Source organism: Oryzias latipes, chromosome 15 (genome assembly GCF_002234675.1).
Source record: "Oryzias latipes chromosome 15, ASM223467v1".
Taxonomy (NCBI): Eukaryota; Metazoa; Chordata; class Actinopteri; order Beloniformes; family Adrianichthyidae; genus Oryzias; species Oryzias latipes.
In genome coordinates, this window is record NC_019873.2 from 17,051,393 (window position 1) to 17,063,803 (window position 12,411).

A 12,411-nucleotide genomic window follows, 5' to 3' on the forward strand; every position below is an offset into this window, starting at 1 on the left:
CCCTGACACCAGGGTTACCCCGTGCCGGGGGGCCCCCATAAGGGGGCCTCTTCTGTGCTCGGCTGGGCGGTCTTCCTTGTGCTGTGTGGGTCCCTTCGCAGAGGGGTTGTTCCTCCCCTCTTGGTCCAGCCACTCAGGCAGCAGATGATCTGGTCCTCCTAATGAGATCATGGTAGACTTCCGCAGAATGCTTAAATCTCCACCCCCACTTGCACATGCACACTGCTTCCTGTCTGCCATATTCTTCGCTCCTAACCCCCAGTGAAATGATAGACGCATCAGATATTTTCCGGTATGATCCATGTTCAGTTATAAAAGCTCGTTTTAGTGTGAGAATTTCGTTCTTGGATGTAACAGGTTTTTTTTTTTTGGCTGATCTAGCATAAATAATGTGAAGCTCAAAACCAAACTTCAATTCTTTTTCAGCCGCCCCTTTTTTATTCTTACACTTTCCCCCCTCTCTTTTCCCTTTGTAAAAAACAAAACAACCCAAATAATAATAAGAAAGAAAGAAAAATAATAATATAAAAAGCAAAAGGGGTTTATTCAAATACACACCTTGTGTGTCAGAAGATTCATAATCCCTGTTGTAACAGTAAAGCATGTCTAATACAAGAGGCCTTCAGCTCCTGTCTGTCTGCTCAGCTGTTGGACAGGACAAAGTAACACTTGTGCTATCCTAGGCACTTTAACGTTGGGAGTTGGGTCATCTAGACCCACTAAACAGTGCGCTGAACCATTTTTCTTCAATGATTTGTGATCTTCACTGGTGTCCATGGATTACATGAAATCTTTCCACCTTTATCCACCTTTGTCATGGTAGGGAGAACACGTCAATGTAAGGATGGGGTCATCTAAGATAGCACAAGGGTTAAGAAGGAAAACAAGAGAAAATAACAGAAACAAAAAAGATGTGAAATTTTATTGGCAGATACACAAATACTTGTTAATTTTTAAACCCCTTCATTGAAGAATTGACTGAAAATTCAATTTTTTGGGAACTCAGATGTTTTCTTAAACCCTTTAATGACATTATTGTTTTATGAGACAAATATTATTAATTTTGATACATTAGATGAGTTGGTAATGTTAGTTTAAGATGCAAACATACTTACATGAGTGTTAAGGAAAAAAAGCACCTTATTTACCCACTTGTCTCTACTTTGAGCCACACGTTTTTAACATGCTGTAAGTCTTAAGAATTGATGAAAAACAAATACATCATGTTTGAATACAGCAAGTAGTCATTAATATGAATAACAATAGATGAGGTATTATTATGGAGAGAAATTAGACTCAGTCGGATTTGTGCGTGCGTAATTCTTGATTTGTGCGTAAATTAGGATTTGTGTATGCATATTCTTGCTTTGTGCGTGCATAAATTAGGATTTGTGCATAAATTTGGATTTGTGCGTGATTTGTTAGTCACATAATACGTTTTGTGTATAAGTTAAAAAAATATAAAATTAAAAAAATACAAAATGCAATTTACGTATGCACAAATTAAGATTACAACAGCTTGACGAATTTGTGAGACGTGAAAACAGTCTCACGGTAGATCCGTGCGTAACTTTGGCTTCGTGTGTGCGTAACTAGGGATTCGTGCGTGTTTTTTAAAGATGTGTGTGTGTAAGTAGTTTCAAGCTGTTGTAATCTTAATTTGTGCATACGTAAATTGCATTTTGTATTTTTTTAATTTTATATTTTTTTAACTTATACACAAAACGTATTATGTGACTAACAAATCACGCACAAATCCAAATTTATGCACAAATCCTAATTTATGCACGCACAAAGCAAGAATATGCATACACAAATCCTAATTTACGCACAAATCAAGAATTACGCACGCACAAATCCGACTGAGTCTAATTTCTCTCCATATATTCTCAACATACAGTTTGGAAAATTAGCAAAGCTAATTGGACAGAACAAGTTAAGAATAAAAAAAATAAAAAATTAGCAAAGCTCTTCTGCCAAAAGGGTTTGAAATTTCATGAAAGTAGCCAATTTGAAAAGGCCCTTCTACTGCCCCTAGTGGCATTACGATGGACTACAGGGCAGAAAACGTGGACCAAGTTATATACAATGGATTTTTAAGGAAAGTTTGGATCATGATAAGCTAGGGGTCTTAGAAATGCGTTTATCAAATATAATTTGAATGTTTATATGGGGTCAGTGTGCCAACATGAAAAAAGTACAAGTATCTCTTCCTTCAGGTCCCACATCTTTCTGGAGCGGGAGGTAACAACTCACAGCTCCAGACCGCCCAGCATCAACATCGCTCCAGTCAGGTGGGTATTTACTTACCATAGGATTTCTGCAACCAGGGGAACATGACAGCACACTGTTAGGATGAGTTTGTCAGTACTCTGCTATATGAGATGTGCTGTGGTCTTTGAAGCACCAGCTCAGTTTTTGCCTCTTCTATTTTTTTCAGGTTTCTTCATCTTCTTCCACTCTCAGCCTCCTGTTTGGGAAACGCAGCTTCTCCAGCGGCCTGGTCATTTCGGGACTGTCCGCCGCTGAAGGAGGAAACACCACAGACACTCAGTCGTCGTCCAGTGTCAACATCGCCATGGGGCCGTCACACAGGTCCAGCAGCAGAGCCACACAGGTGAGACACAAATCGACAAGCATTTATGGTGATAGAAAAATCTGGTTTTGGAGCAATATGTGCAGAACTGCTAGAATCTCCCCATATTTGTGTTTCTCAGTGGACATCAGACCCCTGCGAGAGTAATGACCCAACCAACTCCACCGCCGCTGTTACTGTGAAAGACGGCATGCAGTCAAGCGACCAGAACCACAGCCAGGGATTAGACAAGACCCAGGAGGACCCGTCCTCTGCCACGACGGCCCCAGAACCCACCGATCAAAAGACTGTGTGAAAGGCATGGGACGTGCACATGTGCGTGTCCTCAGTCTGTCGTAGAAAGGACTCCTTGAGAACGAACACACATGCATACAAGATTGTACGAAAGAGCACCCATGCACACAAAACTGGCCTCTTTTCTTTCCCTCAGCATGTGGTCTCACCTCCTTGTCTGAATGTAAAGTCTGAAAAAGTGGTCCTGGATCCAGTTGATAAAATAAAAGCATTTTTAAATTGAAGGGATTTTTTGGTTTTGTATTCTGGAAATACCTCAACACATTTAAACACAGAAATCTTCTCGGTTGGAACAGTCAAATAAAACGTATTATCTGTAAGTTAGTGATCTTGTTTCTCAAACCAAACTGAAGCAAGTTTGGAGATCATTAACCTGCCGTGGTAACAGTCCACATGATCTGAAGAGGCCATAGCCACCGAGATACTAGAAATATTCCCAAAGTCAATTTCAAAGTTGTAGTTACAAATTTCCTGAGATTTTTTAAAGCAGGCTTATCCAAAGTCTGGTCTGTGGGCCAAATGCAGCCTGCATTCAAATTTCTACCAGCCCACAGGTTCCTGTCATTAAATTGATAAAATGAGACCCCCAGTACCTCCTAAAAACTGCGTGTATGAATTGTGTTTGACTAAATCATAGAATGAGCTACTGTTGTTGCCGTGGCAACAACCTGTTGCTACTTGACCCTCAGAAGCCTTAAGGGCCAAACAAGAAAAAAAGATTTTTTTGTTTCTGTCATCAAAACCTATATGGTTTGTACTTTTGACTAAGATAACCATTTGTGCTGCTTTCCTGTTCGCATGATTTAAATGTAGGAGTTTACAGTGAGCATTTATTTGTGAATAATTTCATTTGAACCGAGATTTCACGTTGACAAGTTTTTTTTCCAGACAGACATTTTCTTCATTTTATTTCTGGTCTTCAAATATAAAATTCAGTTATTTTGGTATTTATATATATCTTTATGCTACGTGAAGAAACACAAGTATCCCATTGTAATTGGATTTTCCTAAAATGGTTCATTTGCATGTCATTTAACTATAAGGGTACACAGAATGTATCCCGGTTGGTTTGCCCTCACACATTTTCACCTCAGCAAATCTCCTCCTCTTTGCCAAAACGTTGGACACCCCTGCTTTAAGGAGGAGGTGTAGTTGGTTTTAGCTCTGGAGATGAAGGATGCCGCCTTCAGTCTGATCGCAGATCTGGAGAAGCTTCCACCTTTTGTAAAGTCAACTGTCGTGTGAAGAGGATCCTCAAGGTTCTCGTTTGTATTTGGTTTGCGAGCATGGCAGTTATTTCCATCAACAAATTCTTATCTGTGCAAACATTGTAAGCCAGTGAACAGCCTCACACCACGAAGGTTGAGAATTTCCTTATAGTAGGTTCATTTACATGCTGCCATATTCACCCAAATTTTTTGCAATAATGACTTTTAAACTGAACTTTTGATATAAAATATTCTAAAAAATGAGGGCCTTCTGTCTATAGAAACATGACTATTTATACGTGACACAGTAGCAAAGACACACAACATAGCCACTAGGCACTGTGAGCTAATGATTCCTTGCAGGGGCGGTTCCTGTTCTGACCCTAACAGTACGGTGTGCAGCTGGGCAACTGTGGAATGAAAGTGCACAACGTCAGCAGAAAGCGCCAACCGTCAAAGAAAGACACAATCACATTTGGCAAAAATCTATTAAGTATTTATTAAGGTATTACATTAAGATTTCTCTCTAGCAGCACTATTTAAATTACGGATATTCAAGGGCAGTTACCATAGACTGTAGTCCTCTCTTAATGCAAGATGTCCTCATGTAAACAAAGACAGACAGAGAAGATAAATAGATTAAATGTACCACAACATGGGCACGCTTCTTGTGAGACTAGAAAGTTCCAGGCTAATAAACAACAATTTCTGCGTCTTTTAAAACAAAAAAAAAAGGAACTGACGGTACCTTTTGGCATAAAATCAACAATAAAGAAAAAAAGAATTTCAAAAACTAACAGCCATTTGTGGCAATTACAGTTCGAGTTAGGGTGTATTCACGTGGCATTCACATCAGTTATACTGTTAATAAAGTTTGTGGGTTACATGTTTATAAATAGAATACATGTGCACGGTTCAGGAGATGACACAGATCTATGGCAGCAAAGTGAAAAGACAAATAGCAAAACATGTTTCTTCTAGATCATTGTAAGTGCAAAAGATCGTTTGGACTTGGACTCGTCAGTGTCGACCCAGGAGGAAAATAAATTTGGCACACTTGATTCATCCAAAAGCGGTTAGCTCTACATCGTCTCTGGCCACATGGAATATCAATCTATTCTCATGATGTTCTCAAAATTGGTTGAACAAATTTGTAAATAAAATCGAATTTTAGCCTAAAAACGGTTCACATTCTCCAAATCCCTCCTCATAATTTTGACAGGAAGTGGTTACTGTTTACACCAGCAAAGACAATTGTTTTAATAAGCTTATAGAACTGAAAGTAAATGACCAATTTCCACTTTTTTTTGCTGGGTAGTAAAATCGAAGCTAAGTAGCTGTTGGGTGAATTTTCACTAAGTGCCAATTTCACACATTTTCCTACAGACGTACTCACAAACCACAACATTTTAGCGGCACTTTGAAATAGTCGATCCTTTTTTTTTTAAATCTACAATTACCTTCAAAGTGTAATAACATACACGGAATCGTCAATAGTTCATATATTGTTTCTGACAATGTACACATTTTCAAAGGTTTTTGACTGCGTCCCGGCTCTGCCTCTAAGCACAACGTCATTGCTTATGCAAGAAGATGAGGTTAAATCAGTTTGTCAATGCTACATTTCAGGACAGATGATAAAGTTCCTCTGAAAACAAAAAACAAACAACAAAAAAACGTCAAATCTGCTAGTACCTGAAGGGTGTGGGCACAGTGTTTGATTTGAAATAAGTTGACTGAAGTTTAGGGTTAATTTATACTCTGGCTACAGTTTGGGCTATTTTTTTTTCTTCTTTCTTAAATCACAGCTGCATTTTAAATCTGACATCAGTCAATCATGCCAAACACTCATGTTGGCCATGAGAGTGACCACAAAGTTTACATCTACCTGCCTTGTAAATAAAACAGTCAAGATCTTAGTTGAAGTCGTTTCAACTTCCAGTGAAAATGGTAAACTTGGCTCACCAAACTCCTGATTTAACAGCGCTGTTTTGGAAAAGTGTCTCTGCGTGTCATGCATGCGAAAATACCAACTATGCTCTATCGTTTGTGAATACAAAGAGGGCCATTTAATAACTCTGGCAATTCATGAGACACTCAAAGCAAGAATTAAATATTCATAACCGTCAATACTAGTCAAACATACTTAAAGAAAATATGAACCTCTTAAAAGAGTTTCTCATACTTTTAATTGTCTGCATACTGCAGTACTTGAATACATACTCATACAGTATCGTTTATAGCAAATAACTGAATTATTTCATTTATTTAGCACAAAGCATGCTGAATAGAAAAATTGTCACTTTGTCTAAAGTGACTAACTGTTTTTTTTCTTCACGTACAGATCATTTTCAAATGTCTGTGATCTATCTACAAAAGCATGACAAAAACCAAGAGGCTTAGGCATCGAAATCAATAAAGAGAAAAGTGATTGCCTAAATCTGTCGATTACCATCTTGAAGCAGTACCTTCAAAAAAATTCCTTCCCAAAAGTATTCTAACCCCCCAAGGGAGGGGTTTCAAACAGACAGTACAAGGGGGGGATTTATGCTGGGAGGGACACTAATGTTTCCAAGAGTTCAGTTGTGAAGCATTGAGGCACCTTATCCAACATCTAACCCAGGATGTATTACTCAATATTCAGTGTCTTTCTTCAGTCGGGATGCATTGCAGAAGAAAAGAAAATGGAAACATTGCAGTTTGGGAATTAGAATTGAAATTAACGGGGAAAAAAGTTAACAAAAACAAAAATAGTAACAACTCCAAGATACAAATCTGCTCCACTTTGATGCTACAGTGTCAGCAGTGTCAGGCTGAGTGGGTGTGGCTACATCAAAAAAGGAAATGGAAACACGCGACCTGCTGAGTACTGGGAAACAAACGTTTTTTTCCACAAACTATGACACTCTTTTGATTTCAGTAGTGAATTAACGTAACTCATGAATGGCTAGTGCTCATCCCGAAACGGACCCAACGTGCTAGTTTGTAGGTTTGCATGAACTCAGCCCTTTGAAGTGAGTAACTTCGGAAAGAAACAAGTAGAAGTGAAGGTCATTAGACATTTTGACTATTCTCCTGCTTGTGTTTTTTTTTTTAGATGTGAAGTCACACAAACTTCAGAAATGAACTAAAAAAAAAAGACAAAGGACAAATCCTGGATGTACCGCGCTCTTTTTAAATCTTTCTAAAAGTTTTGCTTGAGTATCATCCAGACTTGAGGTTTAGATTGAAGCTTCAGATGAGATTCTAATGCGATTTCATTCGAAATAAACCATTTTATCCGCCTTAAACTGGCAAGCCGCACATGCTCAGCTACGTTCACAGTAGAATGACAAATGACAGCTGTCCCATGTCCATCTATCTCTACCCCAGCACACAATGTTAGACAACACATTTCTTTTCAGCAATAATTTCTTTTTTATCATCACAAAGGCATAAAATACTTTCTCTGTATTACCTTTTTTAAACACATATAGATGTGTGTGTGTGTGTGTGTGTGTATTTCTATATAATATTTTAGGAAACAGAAATAAGCGTTCATTTTTGCTGAAAAAGGTTGAAGAATATCAGCAAAGGGCAATGTAAACCACGGTCCGTCTAAAACCGGTGAAAGGCGCGGTCCTTTCCCAGCTTTACATAAGTAACAGATTTGCATAGGCAAAAATGGGATTAGCCCTTAGACAGTGGATTCCTGAATTCTTTATAGAGACGCAAAATGTAGTTCAGCTGAATACAACTTACAATAAACATACATACAAACAAAAAAATATATTAATCGTGTCAACTAGGCCGAGCTCTCTTTTTAACCTCCCCTTACCCCCACCTTCAGTCATATGTAATCATTTTTCTGTGCACATTTTTGTTTACAGTGTTAGACTTCAAGTAGATCTACCAACAACTTGTAGAGAACTAGATGTGAAATAAATTAACCAACATGAGAGGTAGTGAAAAGCCTATAAAGACATTTGTCTTTCTTTTTTAATACAAAGGAAAAAAAAAATCAAAAAAACGTGTCAGTAAGGCCAAAGCTTTGCAGACCTCCTTCCCGCCACTACAAGTTAGCTCAATAGTCGTTTCTTCATTTATTTTAGTTTTTTTTTGGTCAATAAAACCACAGCCATATTTTTAAAGAGACACTCACTTGGAATTCATGGCAATGCAAAGAAAATTAAAAAACAAAAAAAAATTGAGTCACTGATGACAATTGACTGTTTTTAAGGACCTCCCCCTCGAATTCCAAACAGGAAGTGCCTGCTGGCTCCAAGAAACTAAAATTCCAGACTTCGGTTGATTAATAAACAGCTATTACTCAGTCAGTATTTGTCAGAATAACCATCCTTGCTCTTCTACCATTTTTTTCACGTTTTTGTTAATCCAAATTGTTTCCATGCTATTTTCTTTTTTCTGTATAGCATGATCTTCAAGTCATTAACTGAAGAATCAGATGCCTTAATAAAAGTATGTGATTTCCTATTGAACATGTGAAGCACTTCACAGAAACTCAAGAGACCACTTTCAAGTGGTAGGGGTGTGGCCTTCCAACATACTCATTCCTGGTTGGCGAGAGTGGTTGTCATAGATATACTGACTCAGACCAACTTGGACTGACCACTGCTTAATGACGGTTTCTGGTTCCAACCTGGCAACTGAACTGACTTATTTCATTGGAGCCTGAAGTTAGCCATTTTCTATGGGTGACATCACACTTACTCTGTCAGATTCTCATATACAGTCAACCGTGATGACATTGCCATTGCTAGAAGAGTCCACATATTTAAAAACAAACAACTGCATACTTGTCTTCATTACGTTGAGGTCTTAATAAATTAGGAAGGAAAGGTCCAAGCAGAAAATCAGGGCGTCTGCTCGAAGTGTCCTTCCAATAAAACAGCTTCCAGTTTTAAACTAAACGCCCAAAGCCAGCCTCAAATCTGTTGGCTGCTGGTTTTCAACGCCTCAGAGCATTTTAGACGGTACATGTGTCGCACAATTTATAAATGTAAACTTGGTTTGATTGCACCATTATTTTATGATCTGGTTATTGGTTAAACATTCTCATAATAATGGAAATATAGACAACGAGGAAAAACGACGGCACTGAGCAAAGAAGAGATTCTTCAGCATGGAGGATTCCTTAGTTGACGGAAGAAAGACAAAGATGCCTAAATGCAACCTATTAATGCTTGTATTTCCAGAAAATTAAAGCTGTTCTGAGGAATACAAGTGGAAATGAGTCTTTATTGTTGCCCGTCTTCATTTCTTTGCCAGTGATCAAATTAGGCTCATGCAAGTTCAGCTCTAAAGCAGCCAAGCATAATTAGTCAAGCTCTGTTAGGTAAATGTGAAGTCTGCATCTAAAGTTGCATTGTTAAAGTGTAAACTGATCATTTTGTATTAAAAATTCTAAAAAACATGAGGTGGAATATTGGTTCCAAAATCCCAACTGGTAGCATCTGGAGGAAAACTCCAACACCCATGATTACATGCCGACTTTTCCCCTTAACCAGACGTCATTTTCTGTAATGAAGATGAAAAAACTCGTCTCGCCCATAATTTTTTATGCTACGCAAACACGCAAGCGGCCAGGAACACACACACACACAAAAAAAAAAAAAACAGCAGCAAAAAAACTTGTGCATCTTTTAAAAAAAAAAGGCGCTGCGGTAAAGTGATGTTTCCAGTATAAACTGACTAAAATTTGTCACCCTTGACTTCACTTGACCGGCTGCACTTTAATGTCCTGAATCCGCTCCATTTTTCTCCAAACCACACTTGGCACAAGTACTACAGGTTGTTAAAGGAGGCAGCAACGTGGATGCCTTCATCAGTTAGCAATTTCAACAACATCAAGCTAACCACCAAACCGACCATGCGGTTGGACTTAATTCAAATGGCAACTAATGAACACAAAAGGCTCATCTCGTAAAACAAAAATGGCATTTCATGTTATCATGCACTTTTTTATGCAGATCCACAGGCCAGGGACATGTTCAAATGAACACGCCATGATCAACAAAAAAACGTGTCTTTTAAAATGCTACACAAATTAGCAGGACATTTGGCAAAAAAAAAAAAGCAACACACACAAACAACTTTAAAAGTCAGTTGTTTTTTTGTGTAGTAAATCTTCCTCACACACAAATAACCATGATCATCGCATGCTGTCAAAGTCAGGTTAGAAAAACCAACCAGAGCGGGCGAGGGCTGGCAGTGGACGGTAGCACGACTAGCTCAAGCATGCTAGCAGCTAGCATGCTAAATTTGGAATTTTTTTTAAAGGCTTGTGTGTATTATTACTACTCCTTGACTAGTTTGGGATGCTAGCATGTTAATAATATTATACCAGCCCTCTTTTCCAGCTTTGGGATAAAAAACTGCTGAGTCTTGAACAGGAAGTAGCTAACCAATAGCCTAACAACAGAACAGTTCTGACTTAATGACCTGTTGACGGATCCCAACAAACATCTAATCACAGCGTCTTTGAAGTCATGTTTGGCACCAAGTTGACAAAATGACGAATATCTGATGTCAAAAATTAGGGCAGTTATGCTATTTTCACAACCTAAAGCCTTTCACTGTGATTCTTGCTAACATTCTCAAATCAGCTTTACTTCTTGTGAAAATCTAAAAATGAATGTCATTTTGAGTTTTTCTTTGCTCCAGCGCACATGCTTGCCTGGCTGTGATGGTCGCACTTTAAACAAAGTGGAGGGTAAGGATGGGATGTAGAGATTGATCATCAAACTGTGGTTGCCTTCCAGAAAATAGCCAGCAGCGCCTGTGGTGCATTCTCCTTATTTATAAAGGCATTCCGATTTCCTTAGTGGAGAGAATTTAGAGTTCACAAGTAATAAATAGACGTAGCTGCCCAACCACAGTTCTAGCCCTTACTTCTCCCGGTAAGACAATCCAAACAAAGGAAGGTACTCGGACCATTGGATGGATGGATAGATCCATGCATGATTGGAAGAATGGGTCAGTGGTGCTGCCTTTGAAGCAGATCTTCTCAATTTAAAAAAATGTAAAAATCTGTAAAGTGAAAATTGGCAGAAGTGTACTTTTTCCCTTCACTGAAAGTAGCCAGACAAAAGTGCGGCTCCACCGTCCGTCAGTACCTTTCAATATTCATAAAAATGGTTGCAGTCCACGGCTTTTATCATCAAGCTTCAGTGTAGATAGACGGACAGAATAGAGAATAGGAGAGGAGAGCTGCAAACGGAGCCAGCGTTTCTACTGGTTACCGGGCCAACACGCCCTATTTCCCACCAACACACGGGCTTCATGTTCCAAAGGTGGACAAATATAATCAGCTAGATGAAGCTGGAGAATTTGATAGAAGGAAATAAATAAATAATTTGGGAAATATAGTGAGTAAATGCAGGAATTAGAGCGAGTGTAAAAAGCATGAGGTCTAAATATTACAGTACGGTAACATTTAATTTGTCCTTTCTGCCTCTCACTTTCTTTCTTTCTGTCCTCAGAACCTGAGAAGTCCACAATTATCCAATACCTGGCCATCCAGTTGGCCGTTAAAAACTGATTTGTAGCTCCTCCGGTCATTTTTTCCCTAACGAACAGCACAAATTGTTAGCAAAACAATCACTGGCAAGCATTCATGGTCTTAAACCGACCAAAAAGCAGCCAGCAAAGGCCGACCTGGCTCCAGTGGACAACTGGATAGAAATTGCTTAAAAATATAAATAAAAACACCAACCAGCCATCTTGGATATCAATACGTTTTTTTTTGTCAGTCACAACAGCGAGAGATTTTCCAAACCCAGCTTCTGGCACCATTGTAGAACTTGAAAGTTTTAAGTAGTGGTTTCGTTGGCGTACGATGGCGATGACGAAAGACGGAGAGGTTTAAGTGTCGAGGCAGGTGCGCCTCCTGCTGGCCAGGAGGTCTCTGTAAACTGAGGAGTTGAGGAAACGGGGAAAGGAGTCACGGTGCATCAGGGTATAAATCTGGAGTTGGGCCTCCTCATACATTACGTTGCTGGGCTCCGCGAGGCTCTGGTTTATTCCTTCCCTGACACAAGAGTCCAGACTCACCTAAGGAAACAGAGATGCCAAGTTTTGTTAAGGGCAAGAAGTAAAGGGAAATGCCCACAACATCTGATTAGGTTGACATTAAATTGGCATTTATCACTAACCACAGGTTTTTCATGGTATTTAGTCAAAGGTCTTTGGCCTTTTTTCTGCCTACTTTTCACCTTTAGGTTAAAAGAACTTCATGTTTGAAGCCGGGGCTGTTTAATCCTTTATCATAATCAAAAGAAGCTTTTAACAGCAAGAAAAATAATTGGTTTCTAT

General features: G+C 38.9%; 2 protein-coding genes across 3 annotated transcripts in view; one reads left to right on the forward strand and one right to left on the reverse strand.

Moving 5' to 3' along the window:
- The window catches only part of pcnx2 (pecanex homolog 2), a 28,685-nt gene extending 25,571 nt beyond the window's left edge, over positions 1-3,114 (forward strand). The window contains exons 38-40 of the mRNA XM_023963740.1: positions 2,220-2,294; positions 2,441-2,617; positions 2,718-3,114. Coding sequence (XP_023819508.1) covers positions 2,220-2,294; positions 2,441-2,617; positions 2,718-2,891 — 426 coding nt within the window. The 3' untranslated portion in view covers positions 2,892-3,114. The remainder of the gene's footprint in view (positions 1-2,219; positions 2,295-2,440; positions 2,618-2,717) is intronic.
- A 1,458-nt stretch (positions 3,115-4,572) lies between these two features.
- The window catches only part of LOC101163433 (regulator of G-protein signaling 17), a 36,750-nt gene continuing 28,911 nt past the window's right edge, over positions 4,573-12,411 (reverse strand). The window contains exons 6-7 of one of the 2 annotated variants that reach the window (XM_011484337.3): positions 12,086-12,150; positions 4,573-12,011 (exon numbers count right to left, since the gene is read on the reverse strand). In XM_011484337.3, the coding sequence (XP_011482639.1) occupies positions 11,846-12,011; positions 12,086-12,150 (231 nt within the window). In that variant the 3' untranslated portion in view covers positions 4,573-11,845. Of the gene's footprint in view, positions 12,151-12,411 lie in introns of both variants that reach the window. The other variant, XM_004077059.4, reaches the window with a different exon arrangement.